The following is a 22,622-nucleotide window of genomic DNA, read 5'->3' on the forward strand; positions in this document are numbered from 1 at the left end:
CGCTGTCTTTCACGGCCGTCGAGCGTGGTGACGTCAGGGTGCGTGCGCCGCCCGGCCGCTGGTGGGGAAGGAAGATGGCGGTCGGCCGTGGTGGGGGCTCGTGAGGTGGCGGCGCGGTGGCGGCAGTTTCCGAGGCCCGGCGGGACGAGGCGGGTGGCGAGGCGGCAGGGCGCGGAGCTGGCGGGCGAGAGAGCGGCAGGACGGTGAGTGCGGCTCGGCGCTGCGCCGCGGGCGCGGCGGGGAGGCGGTTGGGAAGCGCCGCTGCCTCCGCCATTTTTAGGCCGCGGCCCAGAAGCGAAGCGGCCAGGCTCGCGAAGAGGCCGAGCCCCGGCGCGGCCCGCCAGCGGCCGGGCATAGATGCAGTAGTGAGGGTACGGGGTTGCCCGGACTGCGGCACCCTTGGGAGTGGCGGGGCCCAGGCCTTGTCTGCGCAGGGCCCAGCTCCGCGCCTCCGGACCCACGGGATGGGGTGTGCGGGAGAGTTGAGGGGGCGGCGAAAGCTGGGTCTGGGAGCAGGTTTCTTGCCTGCCTCCTGTATAGCTGTCTGGTTGTGTCTTCGCGCGAGTCTGTCAATCCTGTCTTTTTCTGTTATTTAAATTGTTATTTTATGTCTGCATTGCTTTGCTTCTGTCTGCCTTGGGTTTCAGTGGAGATCGGGTTATGACTGCTTGAAGATCTAGTTTGGGAAGTCCTAGCTATTATGGGTAGATGCAGCCATGTGCAGCAGATACTTGCTTATTCTGGAAGGGTGGATGATTTTAATGATGATATGGTGGCACATTCCATTGGTTGAGATTCATCAGTCTATGATTATCACATGGGTAGGAAACCTAGGTGATGTGTTAAATTAAAAAAAGGCAAAACCACCAAACCATCATTTTTCTGTTAGGGAGAGCTCGTTAAACCTTGTGCGCTCTTGAAGATGGGTGTAACTTCTGTCCTGTTGATTGTTATCTTCTTGATTATGAGTAGATAGGTGCATGATTTTCAAATTTCATTTGAAACTCAGCTAACTGGTATTATTCCTGTTTTACCTCTTCAGCAAATTATAAAATCAAGTATGGTTCTGTGTAGTAAGAATGGCCATGGTAAACAAACCCCTGTTTATTTAGGAAGCTATGTGCCTGTTTTTCACTTCAGGGAAAACAAACCTTGTTCATTAAGAGACCTTGTTGAACAGGAAGAATAAGTGCCAACTTCGGTAATATGAGATAATCTTTAATGCTGAAAATCCATGTAAATAAAAAGGACTAAGGATACTCAATCTTTAAAGAAAATCCATTTACTTTAAAGGCTGAAAGATGTATCATGTCTGATAACAATGGATTGTGCTGAGTAAGTCGCTGTGAGCTCTTACCAGGAATTGGGGGTTCTGTTCTTAACAATTTCACTGGTCGTTGCTTTTATCGCAACTTCTCTCAGTTGCAGGAGGAAAGACTTGCTCTACAGTATTAAACTTTGCATTGACTAACCCTGATGAAACTTCTTTGTTGTACCTAAGTGGTGTTTCCAACAACTACATGGAAGTGTTCTTAGACATACATTGAATGTAAAACAATATAAGCAATTTTCATTTTCTTCAGACACAAACGAAAACCTCTCTTCCTCTCTGGGCACTTACACACTTCATCAAGTAACCTTGTTACATACTTTTCTTTCAATAAGGCATTAGAAACTTATCTTGAATTTTTCATTCTAAGTAGGATTTTTTTCTCATACACTGATGTTAAATCTGAACACTTCTCCCTTTCTGTTTGTTTTTTATTGGTTAATTTTGTTATTAAAAATGCTGATATGGTTGTCATGAGCTCATTGCTGCTATTTAGTCTTCAATAAAATGAAATGTACTCATTAAAAAAAAAAAAAAAGAAAAGCACCCCAAAAAAAACTATTAACTTTTCAAGTTTTGAAAATGTCATTTTCAAGGTAATTAACAGCCAGCAGAATATTATGGGTTTGTTTTCTCTTGGTTCTTGAGTTCATACAGTGGTGCAGGCAACTGTACAGGGGTACCCTTTCTGTGAGCAGAGTTACGTTATTTGGTTGGTTTTAATCTGGCTCAGTTTTCTATTTTGGCCTTATATTGCTGTTTCTGGGACTGGTGAAGTGCTAGGGAAAGGGGAGATGATGGAAATACCTGTTTCTGCCATAGCATTGTCTTATGCTGCACTCATGACTGACTGTAACCATGTGTTGAGAGGCTGTATGCACTGTTCTTAGTATGGCAGCTATATCAGCTCTTTATAAAATACATCTCTGAATGTATAACATCATGTCTGCTTAGTACTGAGTTTTAACGAAAGGTAGTTGGTCATGAAGCTTGGAATTACTTGCTCACTTGTAACTTTACCCAAAAGTGAGTACCCTGACTCAGACAGTGTGGCAGGATAGGCCGAGAGCAGTTCTGCAACTGAAAGTGCAGATACATTGACACTGATCGTTCTGTATATGTGTTTTATATGCTTCAAGGTGAGCACACAGATCCTTGAAATAATCATTGTTTAAACATTTGAGGGGTCCTTTAAATAATATTCCCAAATCTGAAAGAAACATGATATAAAAGAATGGGTTAGTGTGTCCTTTAAGGGGATGTCAGAAGCCGGGTAATAAGGAGTCTGTAGTGTTTTATGGGCCTGGTGTAGTTTTTGTGTTCACTCTGAAGTTTTGGCAGTACAATGATTTGTAATTTACTTTGGCTGTATGCAAGTCTTCAAATTTGAGTCTAGTAGGACCTGCACTTTGAATTGGATAAGTAGTGCCACACCTCCAGCTGAAGCAAGTGCTTGACTGCAGCTTGAGTACTGCGTAACAGTGCAGCTCTACAGTGTCCAGTGTACAATTTGCAGTACTGCCATTGCAACCCAAAGTGGTAGCTTTGTCTGCTTCTGATCATTTGGCTTAGAAGGGGCTCTAGATTTTGTCTAACACTAGAAAAAATGGTCTCAACACAGAATTGTTTCTTAGGGAGATGGTCAGTATGGTCACCAGATGTTCGTATTGGCTCTAAAGAGGGTTTATGTAGGACAGGAACACACAATTTGAGTCTAGCCAGGACTGCTTTTTTGATGTCAGCAGTTTTAGGTTGGGTTCAGGTCGTTATGTAACTTAATTTCAGGAGTCCTCTATTCTCTGACCATAATGCTGAAGCTCATTCAGTAACTATTGCCAGTTACATTGTGTGATCACAGTGAGCAAGTCACACTTCCTACCATTGTCCTCCTTCCCTCAACCCCTATAAAAATTGCCACTTTGAAAATGCCGTTCTTCCTACTGGGACATGTTTGTAAGCAAATCATTACACTTTGCAGAGACTAGTGAAATTTTATGATTGTATTAGAAGAAAAATTACTCAAACTTGCAAGTAGGAGGACTGCAGACTGAACAGGTATTAATATAATATACTCATTCTGCAGTATTTGCACTGTTCCTAAATTACAGAGTTTGGACTTAAATTTGTGCTTGAGTCAGTCATCAAACCATGTTTTGCAATCATCTACTGGTGAATGCAAATATTGGTCTTCTCAGCAAATTTAAGCCTGATAAACAAACTATTTCTAATAATATCTTTTGTAGACTCTTGACTAATGTAATAAGCCACAGCTGCCAAGCTTTCTGCACACTAAGATGAAATACTGACATGTAACTGTTGACTGAAGTGCTGCTTTTGCTAGAAAAGCTTGCTGATATTCTGAATGCAGGCAATATGAAGTAGGAAGGAAATGCCAAAGGATTTTAGGCCGTTAGAGAACTCTGGCTTTCAAAACGGAAGCTCTCTGGTGACATGCATTTCTACTGACTTGTAATTCTCATTGGGAGGTTGACTCTTCCTGTAATTGCAGCAAATTTTACACTGAACCTTGCTGTTTGAAATGCTTTTTGTGGGATTGATGTATGTGAACTTGAATTTCCTTCACTGAGAAATGTATTGATAGAGAAGAACATACGCTTTTATTGAGCAGCACTAAATGCTAAATGCAGAGGCAATTTACTAAGGAAGTTTAAATGTGGTCATTGGGCAGTGTATGTATATACAGATAGATCTTCATAATCATATACAGGTGTTTGCATGGCTTGTAATTGGCATGGGAATACAAGAAAACATATTTTTTGGGGAGCTAGCTGTGTGATTCCAGTTAAAGGCAAGTGTATTTCTTACTCATTTTTAGTTGTGTGAGCAAGTGGTGTATACATCAGCCATCAGTTTAGAAATTATTCTAGTATTAGAAGTTCCTTTATATAGAAGAATCTCTATATTGACTATTTTAAAATAGGTGTGTTTCTGACAAAACTTTTAGAACTGCCTAAGTGATCTATAGACACTGAAAACTGAAAATTACAAGAGCTAACAGTTTATTTTTTCCTCTTGTAAGTTTGTTCCTTATTGGATTAACAGGTTTCTAGCCTAACCACTAGCAAACAGGGATTATACATTGATCTTCCACACCAAAACTCTTCTCAAAAGAGTAGTTTACGTATACATAGACTTTCAGTCTTAAGTGGAGCAGGTACTGCAGAACTACACTTTTGAATCTCTCTTTATCCATGTAAATAATCTGGAGTCAGAACTTTACTTGACAAAGTAAGCTAGAAGTGCTGTTTTATTTCACTATTTGAATAATTTTTGGGTGTGTGTTTGATGGGATTTGGGTTTTATTTAAACTTCTCTGACCAGTAAGTCAATAATGGGAATAGCTAATTTAAGGATGGTTAGAATTTCTCTAGCAGATTTCATAAGGCTTGATTATTAGCATTGTGTGATTTGATCAAGTTTGAATAGTTCTCTCCCGTCCTGCTTCTCTTGCTTAAGGGTGTCTGTCTTAGCTATGTCTGGCTATAGCAACTGTAGGTATTAATTTGCATATTTTGCTGTAAATATATGCTAATTTAACTGCTTGAAAACGTTAAGTTTTGGCTTGAGGGGGGATAACAAATCTGTCTTGGGTAAATCTTGAAGTATGTGTCTGTTCCATCTTTTTATTGAAAGAATCAAAAACCCTTGGGAGAGGGAAACCATCTCCTTGGATATTGATAGGAAAATACTGTGGGGTACTATGTTACAGGGCATTTATTCTGCAGTGTGTCTGTAAAAGTGTTTGGTATCTTCTTATCTTGACTACATGAAGTATGTAAATGACCTTGATATGTCCAGAAGATGGAGTGGCTTTGTCACACAGAGCTTCCATTTCTGCATGTGCATTAGGCTGTAGACATGGGTGGTGAATGGCTTATAACATTAAATACGCAATTAAATAAAAATAAGTTCTTTTTAAGTGTTCTACTGTAGTATAAAACCTCTTTTTGGAGAGACAAGTAGAAAAATAATCTTCAAAGTATTGTTAGTAACTACTGAAAAACATTGCTTTTAGTTGTGGGGTTGGTTTTTTACCTTCTTACACTTCTCACCATATAAAGGCACATTTTCTTCACATTATCACAAAGCGCTATTTTCCTTCCTCTGCTCCACATTCTGGACTCCAGTTTCTTAGTTACAGAAACTTAAGACACTACCTTTATTTAACCCAGAACTTGGTAAGGCAAACCATTGCTTTGGAAGAAGACTGCCCTACGTGATGTTTAAGGGGGTGGGAGGCAAACCCACCAACCGAAACAAAATACAAAAAACCCAAAAACATTCTTTGAGTCACGAAGTAGAAATTTTCCTAATTATTTTCTTTTGATGCTTTCAGTATTTGCTTTTATATGAAAGTTGTAAGAGTTCTAGATAGGTTTCTTAAGCATTCAGTAAACAAAGGTTATAAAGGTGAGTTCTTTATAAAAAAATACAACTTTTAATAATTCCTAAGTCCTAGTGAAAAGAGCTTTGGTATTTTCTTGGTAGCATTGAATTTGCAACTCTTAGGGACTCAGATACTCAATATATTAAATTTATTTAATATATTAAAATGTATGCTTTTGTTCCACAGTGTGAAGCGAATCAAACTGTTAGATTCTATGGACTTTGTTCTCTTTATCATCAGAATTTCTGTAGGTTGTTTCTGAAACCAAGGTACTTCATTTCCCTGCTTAAGTTGCCCTGCTGACTGCTGTAGTCTTTCTAGTCTTCCCTTCTCTGCTGTTGGTGTGTTTTATGCAAATGAGAACTTGAGTCTTATAAGGTGTTATTTTCTCCCAGGAGCCAAATACAGACAAATGAAAGCAATGTGTCTGTATTTTTTCCAAACAGGACTTAAATAATTGTCTCTAGAATCCAGTAAATCTCCAGTTCAGTCTGAAGCTGAGGAGGAAATATGATAGTCTTGTGATTTGGGGGGGTTGATTTGGGGGGTTATGTACTTGACCAGTAACACTTAAGTCAAGAGGGACCTTAATATACTCGAGGAATGGCTCAGCAGAAATGTTCTGAGGATTGGCAAGGAGACATTCAGTTTTCCATTTGCAGGCATAGCCTGCAGATTTGTACAAGCTACGGAGTGACTGGCTAAATAACAGTCAGTAGGACCTGACAGTTCCAGTGAAAGCAAAGTTGAATATGAACCAAACAATATGTTCTCCTTACAAATTAGGAAGAGCATTGCAAGCAGATTGAGCTGTTGGTTTCAGGTTTTTTGGTTTTTTTTCAAGCTTAGTGCTGGTTCAGCAGGTCTTGATACAATAACCAGCTGAAGAATATCTTGATATTTAGGATCAGGAAACATGAGAAGCCTTTTTTGCCTTTCAGCTGTCTTTGTTATTTTCTAGTATTTGTCATGCTGTGTTACATGATTTAAAGCTAGCCTTCAAGTTTTGTTTCCAAACAGGTAGCTCCAAGGTAAGGCAGCATCATAAATCACTTCTGTATAAAAATCAATCTGTATGTATTTCAGCCAGTTACAGTGAATTGCTATCATCATAGATATTCACAGTAGTAAAAGTTTGGATATAATCTAAATGCAGGTCTTGACAACTCCTAACAGGAGTCAAGATAAGTGAATATACTGGTAGTTTGCACAGAGGAAGAATATTATTATTAAACTGTGAGTAAACTTTAACTTGAAGCAAAACTATCAAATTTGTAATACTGAAATTGTGACGGCAGACTAAATCCTGTGCATCTGTTATGATAACTGAGGTTTAGTTGCAGTCGTCTGAACATCCTCATATTGCAATTGATTACTTCTGTGCATGTTTTGAAGTACACCTCAGGTAACTTGCTGTACAGATTGCATTTGTGAGGTGCAGAAAGAGAATCATTCTAGACTGTATTGTGGCCATAGTGGCAAAGCCAGATGTGTTTTGAGTCCTGTGAAAGTATTTGTGTATTTGTGGGATTGAGTGCACCCTCAGCAAGTTTGTCGATGACACCAAGCTGTGTGGTCCGGTTGATATGCTGAAGGGAAGGGGTGCCATCCAGAGGGACCTTGACATGCTTGTGAGGTGGGCTGATGCCAACCTTATGAAGTTCAACCATGACAAGTGCAAGGTCCTGCACCTAGGTCGGAGCAATCCCAGGCACGGCTACAGACTGGGCGAAGAAGAGATTCAGAGCGGCCCTGCAGAGAAGGACTTGGGGGTGCTGGTCGATGAGAAAATGAACATGGGCTGGCAGTGTGCGCTCGCAGCCCAGAAAGCCAACCGTATCCTGAGCCGCATCAAAAGGAGCGTGACCAGCAGGTCGAAGGAGGTGATCCTGCCCCTCTACTCTGCTCTTGTGAGACCTCACCTGGAGTATTGTGTGCAGTTCTGGTGTCCTCAACATAAAAAGGACATGGAACTGTTGGAACAAGTCCAGAGGAGGGCCACGAGGATGATCAGGGGACTGGAGCACCTCCCATATGAAGATAGGCTGAGGAAGTTTGGGCTGTTCAGCCTGGAAAGAGAAGGCTGCGTGGAAACCTCATAGCAGCCTTCCAGTACCTGAAGGGGGCCTATAGGGATGCTGGGGAGCGACTCTTCGTCAGGGACTGTAGTGACAGGACAAGGGGTAATGGGTTAAAACTTAAACAGGGGAAGTTTAGATTGGATGTAAGGAGGAAATTCTTTCCTGTGAGGGTGGTGAGGCACTGGAATGGGTTGCCCAGGGAGGTTGTGAGTGCTCCATCCCTGGCGGTATTCAAGGCCAGGTTGGATGAAGCCTTGGGTGGGATAGTTTAGTGTGAGGTGTCCCTCCCTGCCTGTGGCAGGGGGGGTTGGAACTAGATGATCTTGAGGTCCTTTCGAACCCTAACTATTCTATGATTCTATGATTCTATTTTGACTTTTTTATGATATGCATAAGCATCTTGCATCTGTAAATGTGTACTTTGAAATGAGTCAAGGGTTTAGTTTGAGCATAAAATGGGAAATGTTTGAGATTTATATGATTATTAGCTATTTGTGTAGCACTAGAAATTCAAAATCCAGAAAGTGTTAAACATGCGTATATCTTACGTGCATGCAGCTAAGCAGACTGAGCTGTTTAAGATTGTTCCGTAAGCTGATACTCTTAGACTGGCTGTTAGAAGTTGTTTTGTCCCCTTGATAGCCCATTCTCCCTTGGGCCTTTAGATGTCTTCATTTGTCTGTATGCTTTCTGTACTATTTCAGAGGTTCTTAGGCATTGTGTGTGTGTGAAACTTCAGAGTTTCTTCCTGCAGATGATAAGCCCTTTGAATCAAAGACTGCATCAAAATAATGACATTTTGCCAGGTCTTGCTCACTGAAAGATGGCTGTTTTCTTGATATGTTAGTTGTGTTGTATCTTCTATCCTTTCGAACTCTGTATTGTGTGTGTATGAAGTTAAAGGGGGGGGGAAATACTACTGCATTTTTAGGTCCTTGATCATGCTTGTGTAGTAGATTATGGGCTGTGTGTGAAACAAAAATCTTTGGAATGTCTCCAAGTAAGAAGAGGTCACCTAAAAGGAACCTTTTGGGCAGAGTAGTTTATTTTGACTTAATGAATGATTAACTTAAGTATCTTTCAGTGTTTTTAATGAACACATAGGTGATGTTAATTTTATTTTTTGTTTTCTATTGAAATAGAACAACTGGAATGGGGAAAGCTGCCAAATCCTTCCCTCCCCTCTTTGCATGGTCAGAACCCCCTTTCTAGGAAAAATTTGGTCATAAATAGAACACAATAGAGAATGGATACTAATGTATATTGGGAGTACAGTGTAGAAGGAAATCTGCATGCTGCAGAGACCAGTAATGTTGCTTAATGGCAGTCCTGTATAATACAGGTCTGTATTTTTTGTCTTGAGTTTTGTGATTTGGTGTAAGACCTCCAGCACCTGTGGATAATTGAGTCTGTTCTCAGATTGTAAGAATGGTCTTGTGTTTCTTAGGCTTAAATTTACCACAGTTGTGTTTGCATGTCTTCTAGAAAATCTTGAGATCTACATATAAAAATGCAGAAAAGTACATGCTGTTGCCATGCCTTTTGTAATTCAAATGTGGGAATAGACTTTTTAAATACTTAAAAGGACAAGAACCTTATCCAGTCTTTAGTGAGAGTTTAGTGAGTAAAGATGAGTCACAAAGTAACTTTGAAGATGAGAATGTATGGGGCTTTTTGAAACTAATTTTATTTTCCTGCTTAATGCCGCCATTATCTTTCATAACTAAGATACAGTGCAGTTATAGAACTGTAGATCAGCAAAAGTCTATAGCATTCTCTTTGGACCGAGTTTGTTCTATGTTAAAAAAAAAAAAAACCCAACCATTCCCCCCCCCCCAAAAAAAAAAAACAAGAAAAAAAAGAAGACTTTATAAAAAAATACTTGTGAAATGAAGATTTTTGAGTGCCTCACAGATGTACAATTTTTGTAATTCAGGTGATATGATTAAATATTTGTCAAATACAATAGGAAACACAAAGCAATTCAAGGAATTGGTCAAATTAATAAATTCTTCACAAGATCTGCAGATTGGCATAATTTTTCCTATTCCATAATGCTTCTGTCTTTTCAGAGTGGAATCTTCTCATGTGCTGTGAAGGAAACTTACGATTAATCTTTTCAGAAAAAGGATAACATTTGGATAGAACAGAAAGAAAGTCACTTCTGTGAGAGATTAATTCACTGGCATACACACAAATTAGTTTCAGCAGATTTCAGGTGTATCTTCAGAACAATGCAGTGGAAGGTTGCTGCTGCTACTGCTCTTTTTACAGTGCTGGTAACTTGAGTTTCTGATCCTTCTAGATTGTAAGCACATTTGTTTCAGTGAATGAAGCAAAGGAGATGCAGAAACACTTTCAAAGCTAATCTTTCACTCAGGTTAATTTCCTAAGAGAGGGATTAATTTGGAAATACCTAATTTAGGCTGTTTAAAATATTTGGAAGACCATTTCCTTGAGGGTGCTTGGTTTGCAAAAATGAAGAACCCTTTCTCTATGTAACCATCAACCTGATGATTTTATGCTTTCAAGAAATGCTTAATAGCCTGTCACTCTCTTCAGCACTTAACCAGGATGGCTGGCTCTGTTCCTATGTAACTGAGAAATGATGTGTGTACATGCTTGTGTTTTTTTGTTGTTCAGTTGTTTTTCCAAAGATGGCAAAACCAGAACATTTGTCTGGAATATATCCTTTCGTGTAATTGTCTTGCACTGGGAAGAGATATGAGTCTTGGGTAAGCAAAAAGACTTGGTGATGAGACCAAGGAAGAGCTTTCCTGAAAATACTGAGAATGTTTCAAGATGGGGAAACCATGGAAGGATCCACTGCTGGTCTCCAGAGCAGAGATGCACATTCTTTCCAAGGAGGAAGGAAAGGAGAATTTTCTGGAACTCAGTGTTTATAGTGTAAAAGAGGGAAGAGAAGAACTTTAATGTGTTTGGTCTGATTGTTTTGGTTTTTGTTTTTTGTTTTTTTTTTCTGATGTGCTTATGGTTTTCTCAATTGCAAATAAAAAAATGCAGAGGTGAAGCTTTTCAGAGATTACTAAAGTGGTATCTATACCTTGTAGCTGATGTAACTGTGCTTGTCTAATGAAAGTGTTTTCTAGTGATGTATTGAACAATAAACTTGTTATGCTAACTTTGCATGGTGGTGTTCTCTTACACTTCTGGCTCAGAAAGCTGAGGTGGTTGTTTTCATTCTGTTGTAGTTTTTTACTGAATGTCTGAAACATGTTTTAGACTCCTATGTGCTATTCAATGTAAATACTTGCTGTTAATTCTACACTGTAAAAGTGCTTGCTTTAAAGCCTATGTGTGCTTTAACTATCTAATATGTACTTAAAGGAGTAACATACTGATTCAGGATACTTTCAGCACTTGTCTGGTGTTGTTTGTTTTCCTTTGCTGCTGTAGCCATTTCAGGGAAATGTCTTTTAAGCTGCAGCTTGTTCTGTTTAAAGGGTAGTGTAGGGTTCGCAAAGTCACTGGCTGCTTGCACTCCCCAGGAGGACAGCCTTCTGTTCTAGCATTTGGAAACATACTTTTCTTTTGATGCATTCAGGTTATTACTGTGTTGCACACAAGTCGCTTCACCTCAGTTTAATTGGCAAGCGTGTTTTAGTTTCATATTGGTGCACATTATTAATGGTGATTGTTACCTTTTTTTGGACAAACCACATAAAGTTTGTCAATATTATACATAAATCAGTTTTTGTATTTTCTTTTAGTATTGAACTATCTGTAAGAAGTGACACATTTAATAGCAGCCATGATACTCTTGTTCTTCAAGCTTTACCTGATTGAAACAGTGTAGGAGGATACTTCGGTGGTTTTATTTTGGTTTTAATTGTCTAATTTGCTCTATTTAGTCAAGTTATATGTGAATTGCTTTGGTTGTATGATTTTGGGCAAGAAAGCCCAGATCTGTACATTTTCAGAACTTACCAAGATACTCATTTTGATATCAAAGAAACAGCTACACCCAAATAAGGTGATAAAATAATAATGTTACTAAATGCATTATCCCACTCATTTTCTCTCCACCAATCCACCTATTCTGTGATACTATGCTGCCCTTGGGTATGTGTGTGTTTAATGGTTAAGGAACAGCAGTGGACATTTTTGGTACTATCACAAGCTCCTTGACATCTGTTGTGTAGTTTTTTCTGTCCTGTTCTCTCTCAACTCAGTTCTTTTTAATTTGTCTTGTTTTTTCACCTGTGTCTATTTTTCAGGTTTCTCATTTACTTTCTCTTTCTCGACTTACGTTGCTTCTCAGTGTTTTTGCTTCTGTAATTGCTCCCACTCCTACTGCATTTACTCTAACTTGTCTTTGGGCTTTTTTTGTCCATCTGGTCCTAATCCTGCCTTCAGTTTCACATCAGATGTGCTTTCATTTATTCTGCAATTTGTTTGGATTTCCTAAGTCTGTCTTTTGTCATTTGAACTGAAAACTAGGCCCAGTTACTTATCTTCTAATGTTACTGGATGGCTCTGTCTTTGCTCAGTGAATTAATTATATATTCTCTGTATATCCCAAATACTTTAATTTACACATCCCCCACCCCACCCCCCACCCCCAACTGTATGAAATCTAGTCAGCTTTGAAAGCGATATTTGTGGCAGAGCTGACCTGTACCTGGTGTTGGAAAAATCTTGCTGTTGCTTCTGATTGTGTGGTAAGGAAAAAATAGTCTCGCATTTGAACCCTTGTTGATGGACTCCAAATAAAATGTAAGTTTGGTACTTTGCTTAAAAAAAGAAATTGGATGTTACTACTCTGGATTATATGTTGTCCTCTAGTACTCGTTTGCATTTTTCTACTCATACTCCCAATACAACAGGAGCTTTAGCTGTAGATGCACTGAATCAGGTACTTTAAGTTGGTATGAGGTGTATGTGTTGAGGCATTGGTTTATCGCAACAAAAGATGAAGTAGGATACTGGTAACTGAAATGTTAAATGGATATATTTGTCTGACTGGAGTAGAGACCTTTGGAAATAAATGTTCCAGGTTCATCTGATAAATGAATCTGAACAAACCCACCACCCCCTTCCCCCCCCCCCCCCCCCCCCCCCCCGCCCTTCATTTCTAAAGCTTCCTTGTTTGGAAACTTCCATCTGTGTGTATAGACTTTTTTTATGTATCTGTTCATATGTGTGTATATATATAGATATATATATATGTGTGTATGTATGATGTATGCAAATTGACTTAGGCATTTATAGCTGCAAGTAGGAAGCTTTTTGTGGTAGAGGCTGTGATCTAAAAAGCTGGAGAAACACTTTGGAACATAAACCCTTTGTTTTCCTAATCCTGTGTCATCTCCCTTGTCATGTTGTTGAAGCTGTGATGTAATGTATTGTCCTGTCATAATCATGAACTTGGAAGGGTCTAATTAATGTGTTTATGCCTTTGGTCACCTTTTAAACAATAGATTTTCCTGCTGTTGACTGCATGTAAAGTGAATATTGTTTATGGGAATCAAAGACACTGCTTGTGATAAATTTATCCTTATCATAGCTAATGCTTTATTCACCCTTGTTAGTAATTGAACAATTTTCTTCAGGAGATTTTGCTTTCTGAAAAATGAGAATGAATTAAATTATTGCTTTGAAGTATTTCTCTAAAAAGGCATTTTTATGTTTGGTTTTTGTTTGGTTTGTTTTTTTCTTGCAAATACAGGTGATCAAAGTGGTTTTGGAGGCTCCAGCAGTTATCTTTGCATTCTTGGCCTGGGTTCTTGAAACATATTTGCATTGCCTGTAAGAGAGTACAGATGTGTAGCTTTGAAAAAATATCTTTTTCCCTCTGATTTAAAGCACTGGTTGGTATAGGAATGTATATAGAATCATAGAATAGTTAGGGTTGGAGAGGACCTCAAGATCATCTAGTTCCAACCCCCCTGCCACAGGCAGGGACACCTCACACTAAACCATACCACCCAAGGCTTCATCCAGCCTGGCCTTGAACAGCACCAGGGATGCAGCACTCACAACCTCCCTGGGCAACCCATTCCAGTGCCTCACCACCCTCACAGGAAAGAATCTCCTCCTTATATCCAATCTAAACTTCCCCTGTTTAAGTTTTAACCCATTACGCCTTGTCCTGTCACTACAGTCCCTGACAAAGCGTCCCTCCCCAGCATCCCTATAGGCCCCCTTCAGGTACTGGAAGGCTGCTATGAGGTCTCCACGCAGCCTTCTCTTCTCCAGGCTGAACAGCCCCAACTTCCTCAGCCTGTCTTCATATGGGAGGTGCTCCAGTCCCCTGATCATCCTCATGGCCCTCCTCTGGACTTGGAGAGAGTAGTACTAGAAATTCCACCCCCCCACTTATTTTTAACCCTGAGTAATTAATAAGCTTTTAAACTATATTAAAAAGGCCATTAATGAGCTTCCATGTTTGATGTGAGCTTGCTTTGCTCATTTGAAGAAGCTACTTTATCTTGTGATATAAAAGCACTACTATCCTTTGGATTTTGCCTTTTGAGATTTAACACCTGAAACTTCCTGTACAAGTTAGCTACCTTCTGACAAGTTGCAAGAGAATCTGATAATAGTGTTAGGGGTACTTGACATACTTCCTTCATGAGAAAGTTTTGATGTCTTTTTCTTATTTCAGATGAGCTTAATGTTTTAGTAATTGTGGTGTTACAGTGGCGTTATGGATGTGGTGGTACTGGGAGGAAGACATGGTGTCTTAATAGACCACCCAGTATTAGGCAGCTTTCAGGCAAGCTAGCCTTTCAGATGAAGGTTTGTTTATTTGAAAGCTGGTCTCTTTCCAGTTACCAAGAATTTGTCTAATAAAAGATTAACTCCTTCCAAAGGTCTTAAATTTCCTTACTTATGTAAGGAAATATGCTGTTTTAGTTTGGACTTGTTTGTCTTGAATGGAGAATAGTTGTAATGGCATTAGTTTGGTTTTTCCCTTGTACATCAGAATTGTTTGTGTAGCTAACAGCCAGGTGTGATAGCTTGTTTTTGTAGCTGGTCTGACGCACTTTCAGTTACCAGTGGAAAGGAGTGTGTGACTTCCAAGTTTGCAAAGCCTGTGAAGGTTAATACCTTCCCTTTGCCAGAAACATGACTGGTATTTAAAATGCAAACTGCTCCTTGTAGTTACAAAGAACCTCTTAGTAAGAATCAAGCTATGCATTTCTTTCAAAACCCCTTTTATGTTTAGTACTTCCATCTAAGCTTTATTTTGCTGTTTAAAAAAAATGGCACGTTTTTCAGTTATTTGGGTCAAAAAAGAAGAGATAAAATTTAAGACTGGCAGTTGAACCCACTTTCCAACTCGTTCATATTGAGGCTAGAAGGAAATAGGGAAGTCCATTAATGAATGAAACAGATCATTTCAACCTAAAAAACCCAAACCAACAAACCACCAGTTCTAGTTCTAATCTTTATTAAATGCACTTTGACTCCGTATAAACACTTTAGCCTTTATACAAAGGAGGGTTGCTTGGAGTTCTGCATTCCCTTCATGACAGTGGCAGGTTTTAGTTGAAAATTATTTCTAAAATAGGGAGTAAAATTGGAAAATCAAGGTTGAGATTTTCACTGGTTCAGAGTGTAGCAATGCTTAATTTGAAGTTAGTATGTACTTCAAAGACAGTGTATGTTATAGTTTTCAGTTGTGAAGAGGTTGCTGTAATCTCATTAAAGGATTTTACTGGCTGAAAAATTAATTTAGCCTCAATTCCCTCTGTCAGAAAAAAAATTTAATATTCCCCCCCCCCCCCCCCCCAGCCCTACATATTTTCTGAACATCCTCAGTGGGTTTTGTTGGGAGAAAGTGATGTTTGGTGTTACCAAACTTTGATAAATTTGCCAATCCTTGATAAGTACGTAATCCATTTATTTTGCAGTAAAGTAATTGAAAGTATACCTAGAGGCAGAATGTGATCCGTGCTGTGCTTACTGTGAATTATGTAAAGGGAATATAATTTTATTTTCAGGTCCTAGAAAAAGGCTTTGAGGCAGCCATTTAAAACTTTTTTCCTTGTTAATATTTAAATGAATTTGTAACTAATATGGTGTTTCATGGTGTGTATTGAATGTGAAATATATTCTGTTGAATGATCTTACCATTTCTTGCATTTACTTGTGCTTATTTTTACTGAGGGATTCTTTTCCCACACAATTCTAGCTTGGGGTGGTGATGCAAACTTTATAGTGATCTGTTTCAAAACAGAATTCTTCTTGCTAGAGAACAAGGTACTTCACCACTTTAATTGTCACTGTTACGTGGCACAGGGGACGAATAATTCAAGGAACCTGCAGGTATTTCTTCCCAATAAAAAATTCTTCGTGAGGTTGTTGCTCACTCTTGTAAACGTAGTGGGGATACTAATGTGGGGTTTTTATCATTGTTGTTAAGTAACCAAGTGGTTTACTTTTTGCAGACCTCCAGAAACAAGACAGCCATGGCCACAGAAATTGGCTCTCCGCCCCGATTTTTCCACATGCCGAGGTTCCAGCACCAGGCGCCTCGGCAGTTGTTCTACAAAAGACCTGATTTTGCACAGCAGCAAGCAATGCAGCAGCTTACTTTTGATGGAAAGCGGATGAGAAAAGCTGTGAACCGGAAGACCATAGACTACAATCCCTCTGTAATTAAGTATTTGGAGGTTAGTTAATTTTCTGGTTTTGTTTGGAAAGGTTTTCTTGCCTGACATTTGTAATTGTGCTTTTCAGTATCCAGAGAGCAGTCTAGAATTCTGGAAGTTCTACTGCTGCAGTTTCAAGCTAAATGACAAATGCTTGTAAATTTGGTAGAGTATGAATAAAAAGGAGTTGGTCCTTGGTAATAAAACTGCACATGCACACAGCTGCATTTGTCGTGTTTGTATCCACCAGTTTTTACATTCTGTCTTGGAATTTCAACTTGGAGCACACTTGAGTATTATGTGTGATGTTCTGACTTCTCAGTGAACATAAAACTTCATTCTACAAAGTAATTGTTCTTATTTTTATTTTGAATGAGAAATTTCCTGAAATGGGAAATAAACTGTTACCCCCTTCCCTTTCAAAACCAGGGCACCATAAAAATGTTTTCTCATCATTCTGCTACATAGCATTGAAACTTGCACTGTGGTCTCTGAAGGTCCCTTTCTGTACAGTTAATAGCTAAAGAGCAACCTCAAATGAAGTTTTGTTGAATAAATGTTCCTGTAAAAATGCTTATTTAATGTTCCTGATGGGGTAGTATTATTTTTTTAAATATGAAAATATGATCAAGATTTACTGTACAATTATACTATCAGTATTTTCTGGATATTAGCTCAGAAGAAATAGAATCAAATCTGTACATACAGGGATTGTTGAAATCTCAACAGCAACATTGCAAGAACATGATAAAATTGATCTTATGTGGCTTGTGCATGATTATAGCTTGTAGGTGTTGACAGTTGGAAGGTTTTCTTAATAATAAAATACCTACTAAGATCTGTTTAGACACTAAACATTTGAAACATACTCTTATGTTTTAGAAATGTCCTCCCCCCAATAAAACAGTAGTTCAGGTCCTTTTTGTTGGAGTTTTTTTTTTAGTGTGTGGCAGAAATAGGCACCCTTAAACTTCTGTTCGTGAAAAACAGCCAAAAATCGCATCTGTGTGTTTTGCCTTACACAAAATTAGGATACACTAGAATCCCAATTTGGTCCCGACTTCAATTTGACTGATTTAACTTGATGCGATACTGTTAAAAACATAACTTGCTTTTGGCTTAAGAAATTCTAGCAAACTGTAGTAGTGTCTGCTGGAAGTGTTTTACCTAGAATTTTAGCTTTTGTTGCTAATATGTACACAGATCCAAATTGTTAAAATGCACAGCACAAAGCTGAAATAATTTCATGTTTAATTCATGTAAAGTGTTTTTGGAAAAGTTTGATAGCTTTTAGAGTACCTATTAGCCTGGGCAGTAAAGAACCAGTCATATTTGTTACAGTTGTGTGCCTTATTACATGGGACAGCTCTTTTCATATTGTTAAGCTGTAATTTTAAAAGAGCTGCTTTAGTCTGATGAAGTGAAGACTTCAGGCAGTCTTGAATCTGTTGTCTATGCTGTACAAATTCTACAGGTGTCCTGAGACCAAAGTCTTTTAACTGAGTTAATTTAAAATCCTTGAAATGCTTTGGAATTTCCAGATTAAGCTGTCAGTGTGTTCCTTTATTTTCTGTTGTTTAACTAGGATTTTTTTTTTTTGTCTTCCAGAATAGAGTATGGCAGAGAGACCAGCGAGATATGCGAGCAATCCAGCCTGATGCAGGGTATTACAATGATGTAAGTAAAATGTTTCTATTTCATGATGATATGTGCATAAAATTTTTCCAGGAAATTTGAAAGATTCTGTCTGTCAGCTGAGATTATCTTTCTTGCTCACAAGAGGCACTAAAGACTTGAAGGTTATCTTGATTCTGCATTAGCTTGTTCTGTTGGTATTCATGTCACACATGTTGCTTGGCTGGCAAATAAGTGCCAGTGAGCTGTTTGCTTGCTTCTCCCTGGCTACCCCTGCGGTATGGGGAGGAGAATCAGAAAAAGGTAAAACAGTGGATTGAGATAAGAGCAGTTTAATTACTGGGGAAAAAAGTAAAATATAATAATAACCGTAATAACAATTTTAATGAAAAGGAGAAGGAAGCATAAATCACAAGAAAATGACAAGTGAGTCATGATAAAATGGCTCACCGCCTGGTGACTGATGCCCAACCCGCCCCTGAGCAGCAGTGATCTGTGCCACCTGAGTAACTCTCCCGTTTCTACACTGAGCATAATGTGCTGTGGTGTGGAATATCCCTTTGAGGTTTGGGTCAGGTGTCCTGACTCTGCTTCCTCCTGGCTTCTTGTGTCTCTTCTCACTGGCAGAGCATGAGAGCCTGGGAAGTCCTTGATCAGAGTAGGTGCTACTTGAGCAACAACTAAAACATCAGTGTGTTACCAACATTGTTTTCAGACTAAAACCAGACTAATACAACAGCACTGCGCCAGCTACTGGGAAGAAAACGAATTCTATCCCAGCTTGAAACCAGGGCAGAAAAGAACCTGAAATTGGATAGGCTTTTAATTTTTGGAAAAAAACCCAAACAACTCTCTTAATACATTAAGCTTGCACAGTTGCTCTCGAAGATGCTAGTTCTGGATGTTTGAGGTGGTAAATCATGCAGGTTTTGAACACTTTTGATAATATCCCTGGGAATGAAAAACTTGATTTTCCAGAAATGGGTGTTCAGTGTGTATGCTCTTCTTGCAGTGTCTGGTTAGAAATGTTATTACTAAATATTTCGTTTGTTCTCTCACAGTTGGTCCCTCCTATAGGAATGCTGAACAACCCTATGAATGCTGTAACAACAAAATTTGTTCGGACATCTACTAATAAAGTAAAATGCCCAGTGTTTGTTGTTAGGGTGAGTATACTGTTGAATTCACTTAGTTGTAATGTCTTTATTTACATTAGAGTGATATTCTTAACTGAATCAAGAAAGAAGATAACAGATAAAGCATTTACAAATAAAACCAGCATGTGGAATGTATTGACTACTTCTATGTCTAGTCTTTCTGTGGATGGTTTTAGGAAATTGGAAAGTCTGAGTACAAAATAATTACCTCACTTGATTTTGAGGTGCTCTTCCTACTTAGTTTTGTTTCTCCCCATTTTGAGGGGCTAATATACCTTGATTCTCAGAAGAAAAGGCAGTTTGGTCTCTGCTCTTTGACTGTTATGACATCTTTTAACTTTTCCATGTCAGCAATATTGTTTAGTATGGATATTGTGCTGGAAATGTGTTGGTGCCCATAAGTTGTTTCTTTACAACTACTTCTTTTTTTTTTCCATTGCTTTTACAGTGGGCTTTGCCCTCTTGTTATTAAAATCGAAAGCCTTCTGGCACAGTTCTGTATTTTTGTCTGTCTCACATCGTCTAGAAAATCATTAAGAAAATTGCAGTTTTGCAGTTTCCCTGGAAGAAGCTCATGATTTATTTGTAGAATTGTGGAGAAATATTTGAATGTTATATTTGCACAGTTTAGTTGTACTTTTCTTTTGCAGTGGACTCCTGAGGGGAGACGTTTGGTCACTGGCGCATCTAGTGGAGAGTTCACTTTATGGAATGGACTGACTTTCAATTTTGAAACGATATTACAGGTAAATTCATCTACCAAGATTTCTGTATATTTCCTGATATCTCAGGAGCATGTTTTAGTAAAGCATCTTCACCCTGCTCAGCATGCTCATCTGGTCTGAGTGTGGTAATTTGAGCCTTATAGGTCTTTTATGTTTGTATTCTGCTCTGATTCCATGTCAGACCATGGCTGAAGGCAGTTCATTTAATGCTTCTCATTCCATCTTCATATGCTATACTAACTGTTCTCAAGAGCATACTGTCAGTATTTGTAAATAAAATAGAGCCATTTTGGAAACACAATGCAAATACTCTTCATGTATTGTTTAAGAGACCATTGTATAGAGAGTAAGGGATATTTTTTCCTGCAGTAACAGCATGAATCTAAGTAGATCATCATTGTCGTGTTCATTTCTTTGTTGCAGCTGTTAAGTGGGAACTTTACTAACTTTTGTGTTTGTGTGGGTCCGATAGTATTTGAACATGTTTGCTAGAAGTTTTGTTTCTGAATTTACAGGCTCACGACAGCCCTGTAAGGGCTATGACTTGGTCACACAATGATATGTGGATGCTGACAGCAGATCACGGGGGATATGTGAAATACTGGCAGTCCAACATGAACAACGTCAAGATGTTCCAGGCACATAAGGAGGCGATTAGAGAGGCCAGGTTTATACACAATATACCATTTTCTGTAGTACCTATTGCCATGATTAGACTGTTCTCTAAGTGTATTCTGGGTGCAGAAATGCATGGGTTCTGTCAGATTCTGGGAAACTTCCTGCACCACATAAACACAATATTTTCTTTTGTTTCCACATTCTCACCGTTTTGCTGGCACCTTTCTGACTTAGTATTGTCCCAGTATCCGCCTCTGCAATATGTTAGAGATGTATTTGTCTGCCGCATTTTGCACTGGTATTCTTTTCATTTTAATATGGTGACAATGTGTATCAGTTATTCCTTTTTATACGCACTGTGTAAGACGACAATTTCATTCCAAATAAAGAATTCAGTCTTTAATAATCTAACTGAATAAAATATAAAGCCTTCAGAAATAAAACACCTGCATAGTTCTCACAAAATAATAAAACACTAAATAAAGTGAAGAACTGCTTGGCTTGGTGAAGCCAAGACTTCCAGTAATACTAAATACCCACGCAGACTGCCACATACAGAAGTCTAATGCTAATATTGAATGGGTTCTTCAAGCTTGAAACTGTAAGCAAGCCATTGAAAAGAAGACTGCAGGGTATTCTCTTGGTTCAGTGTTGATGCCTCAGTTGTGCAAATGTCTATATAAAAAAATGGAATCTAAAGTGATACTATCAGTAAGGTGTAAAAGAATGATGTTTCTAAAGCAAACCTGCACATAATCTTTAGTAAGATACGGAAGTGTTTTTAAAGTAAGCCTGAAGAGAAGCTGCAGATCCAAAATGAAGTTAAAGCAGTGTTTCTTTGGTTTAGGTGCTGGCCCTTGGTGGTAAAGGTTCACTGCCACAAACCCATTAAAGTCACCATTTTTCTTTAGGGTGCAGCATTTTCTGCCAGAGTTTGGTTTTGGGACGTGCTTACATTGGATTCAGTTACTGTCTGACTGTCATGGCCCATACACTGAATTTCTCTGCTATTTTAAGCCCTTTCCTGATTATAAAGATACAGAATTTTGCAAGGGCTCCATCCTGGTCTTTCACTGCACGAGAAAGGAAGTGAGTGTCTCAGTTGCTGGAGATGTTCTGGCCCTAATCGCATCGCTAAATAACCTCTTGCTTTTCCAGTGACTTTCATCAAGCAGTATTGACTGTTCAATCTGGAAGCTGCTTCAATGTCTGTAGGATTCTTTTCATGGTGTTGATGGGGTGTAATGAGAGGGATTTTTTCCAAATTACTTTGGCAAGAAGTGGTACACTTGTTTTATATACATTTTTTCCCAACAGTTAATCCAACTAGCATTTTCCTGTAACCAGCTTTCCCTTATTTTTGGTTCGCTGCTGCAAAGCACCTGTGGATGAAGAGGAGGGTGTTTTTTTTTCCCCCTAAGAACTGTTCTCTTGTGCTTCTATGCAGTGTCACTTATGGTATTACCCAACGTGCAAATCTAGGGTGTCAGTTCCCAAATCGTACTGATGTTGCTTCTCGTCCTACAGAGCAAGTGCTACAGTGTGCAGTCATAGATAGGAAGGTGCTAAGAATAAATTGTGGAATATTTTTCCTCTTTTGACGGGACTGCAATGCAATAGTAATCCTATGCTTAATTCATGTCTTGTAATGAAGTGTCATTTGGCAGGCACTGTATTCACTTTAAAGCCCCTATGTTCAAATGCATCCTTCGGTGTATAACACATTAAGTATTATTTTGCCCTGTCTGAGAAGCATAGATAATCTGTTAAATGCTGACTTCTTTCCCCTGCTGTGTGTCTTCATGTAACAGTTTCTCACCCACGGATAATAAATTTGCTACATGCTCTGACGACGGCACTGTTAGAATCTGGGACTTTCTACGTTGCCATGAGGAGAGAATTCTTCGAGGTATGTGTACCAAAAGTACTGATTGGGGTATTTCAAGAGGGGCAAAACCTTTTTTTAACTAGGTGTTCACAATACAGAAGTATCAGCTTGCCTACAAGTTTTGTATTACATCCTTGTCTTAAATCTTCCAAACAAGTT

The 22,622-nt window shown here is 38.8% G+C and overlaps 1 protein-coding gene across 6 annotated transcripts in view; it reads left to right on the forward strand.

The window, feature by feature from the left end:
- Positions 1 to 9: 9 nt before the first annotated feature.
- WDR33 (WD repeat domain 33) overlaps positions 10 to 22,622 on the forward strand; it is a 67,957-nt gene continuing 45,344 nt past the window's right edge. For 2 of the 6 annotated variants that reach the window (XM_065675548.1, XM_065675549.1), the window contains exons 1-7: positions 18 to 203; positions 16,237 to 16,461; positions 18,049 to 18,117; positions 19,137 to 19,241; positions 19,883 to 19,978; positions 20,473 to 20,624; positions 22,387 to 22,484. In XM_065675548.1, the coding sequence (XP_065531620.1) occupies positions 16,258 to 16,461; positions 18,049 to 18,117; positions 19,137 to 19,241; positions 19,883 to 19,978; positions 20,473 to 20,624; positions 22,387 to 22,484 (724 nt within the window). In that variant the 5' untranslated portion in view covers positions 18 to 203; positions 16,237 to 16,257. Of the gene's footprint in view, positions 204 to 16,236; positions 16,462 to 18,048; positions 18,118 to 19,136; positions 19,242 to 19,882; positions 19,979 to 20,472; positions 20,625 to 22,386; positions 22,485 to 22,622 lie in introns of all 6 variants that reach the window. The other 4 variants (XM_065675551.1, XM_065675552.1, XM_065675554.1 and 1 more) reach the window with 3 other exon arrangements.

Source organism: Lathamus discolor, chromosome 3 (genome assembly GCF_037157495.1).
Source record: "Lathamus discolor isolate bLatDis1 chromosome 3, bLatDis1.hap1, whole genome shotgun sequence".
Lineage (NCBI taxonomy): Eukaryota > Metazoa > Chordata > Aves > Psittaciformes > Psittacidae > Lathamus > Lathamus discolor.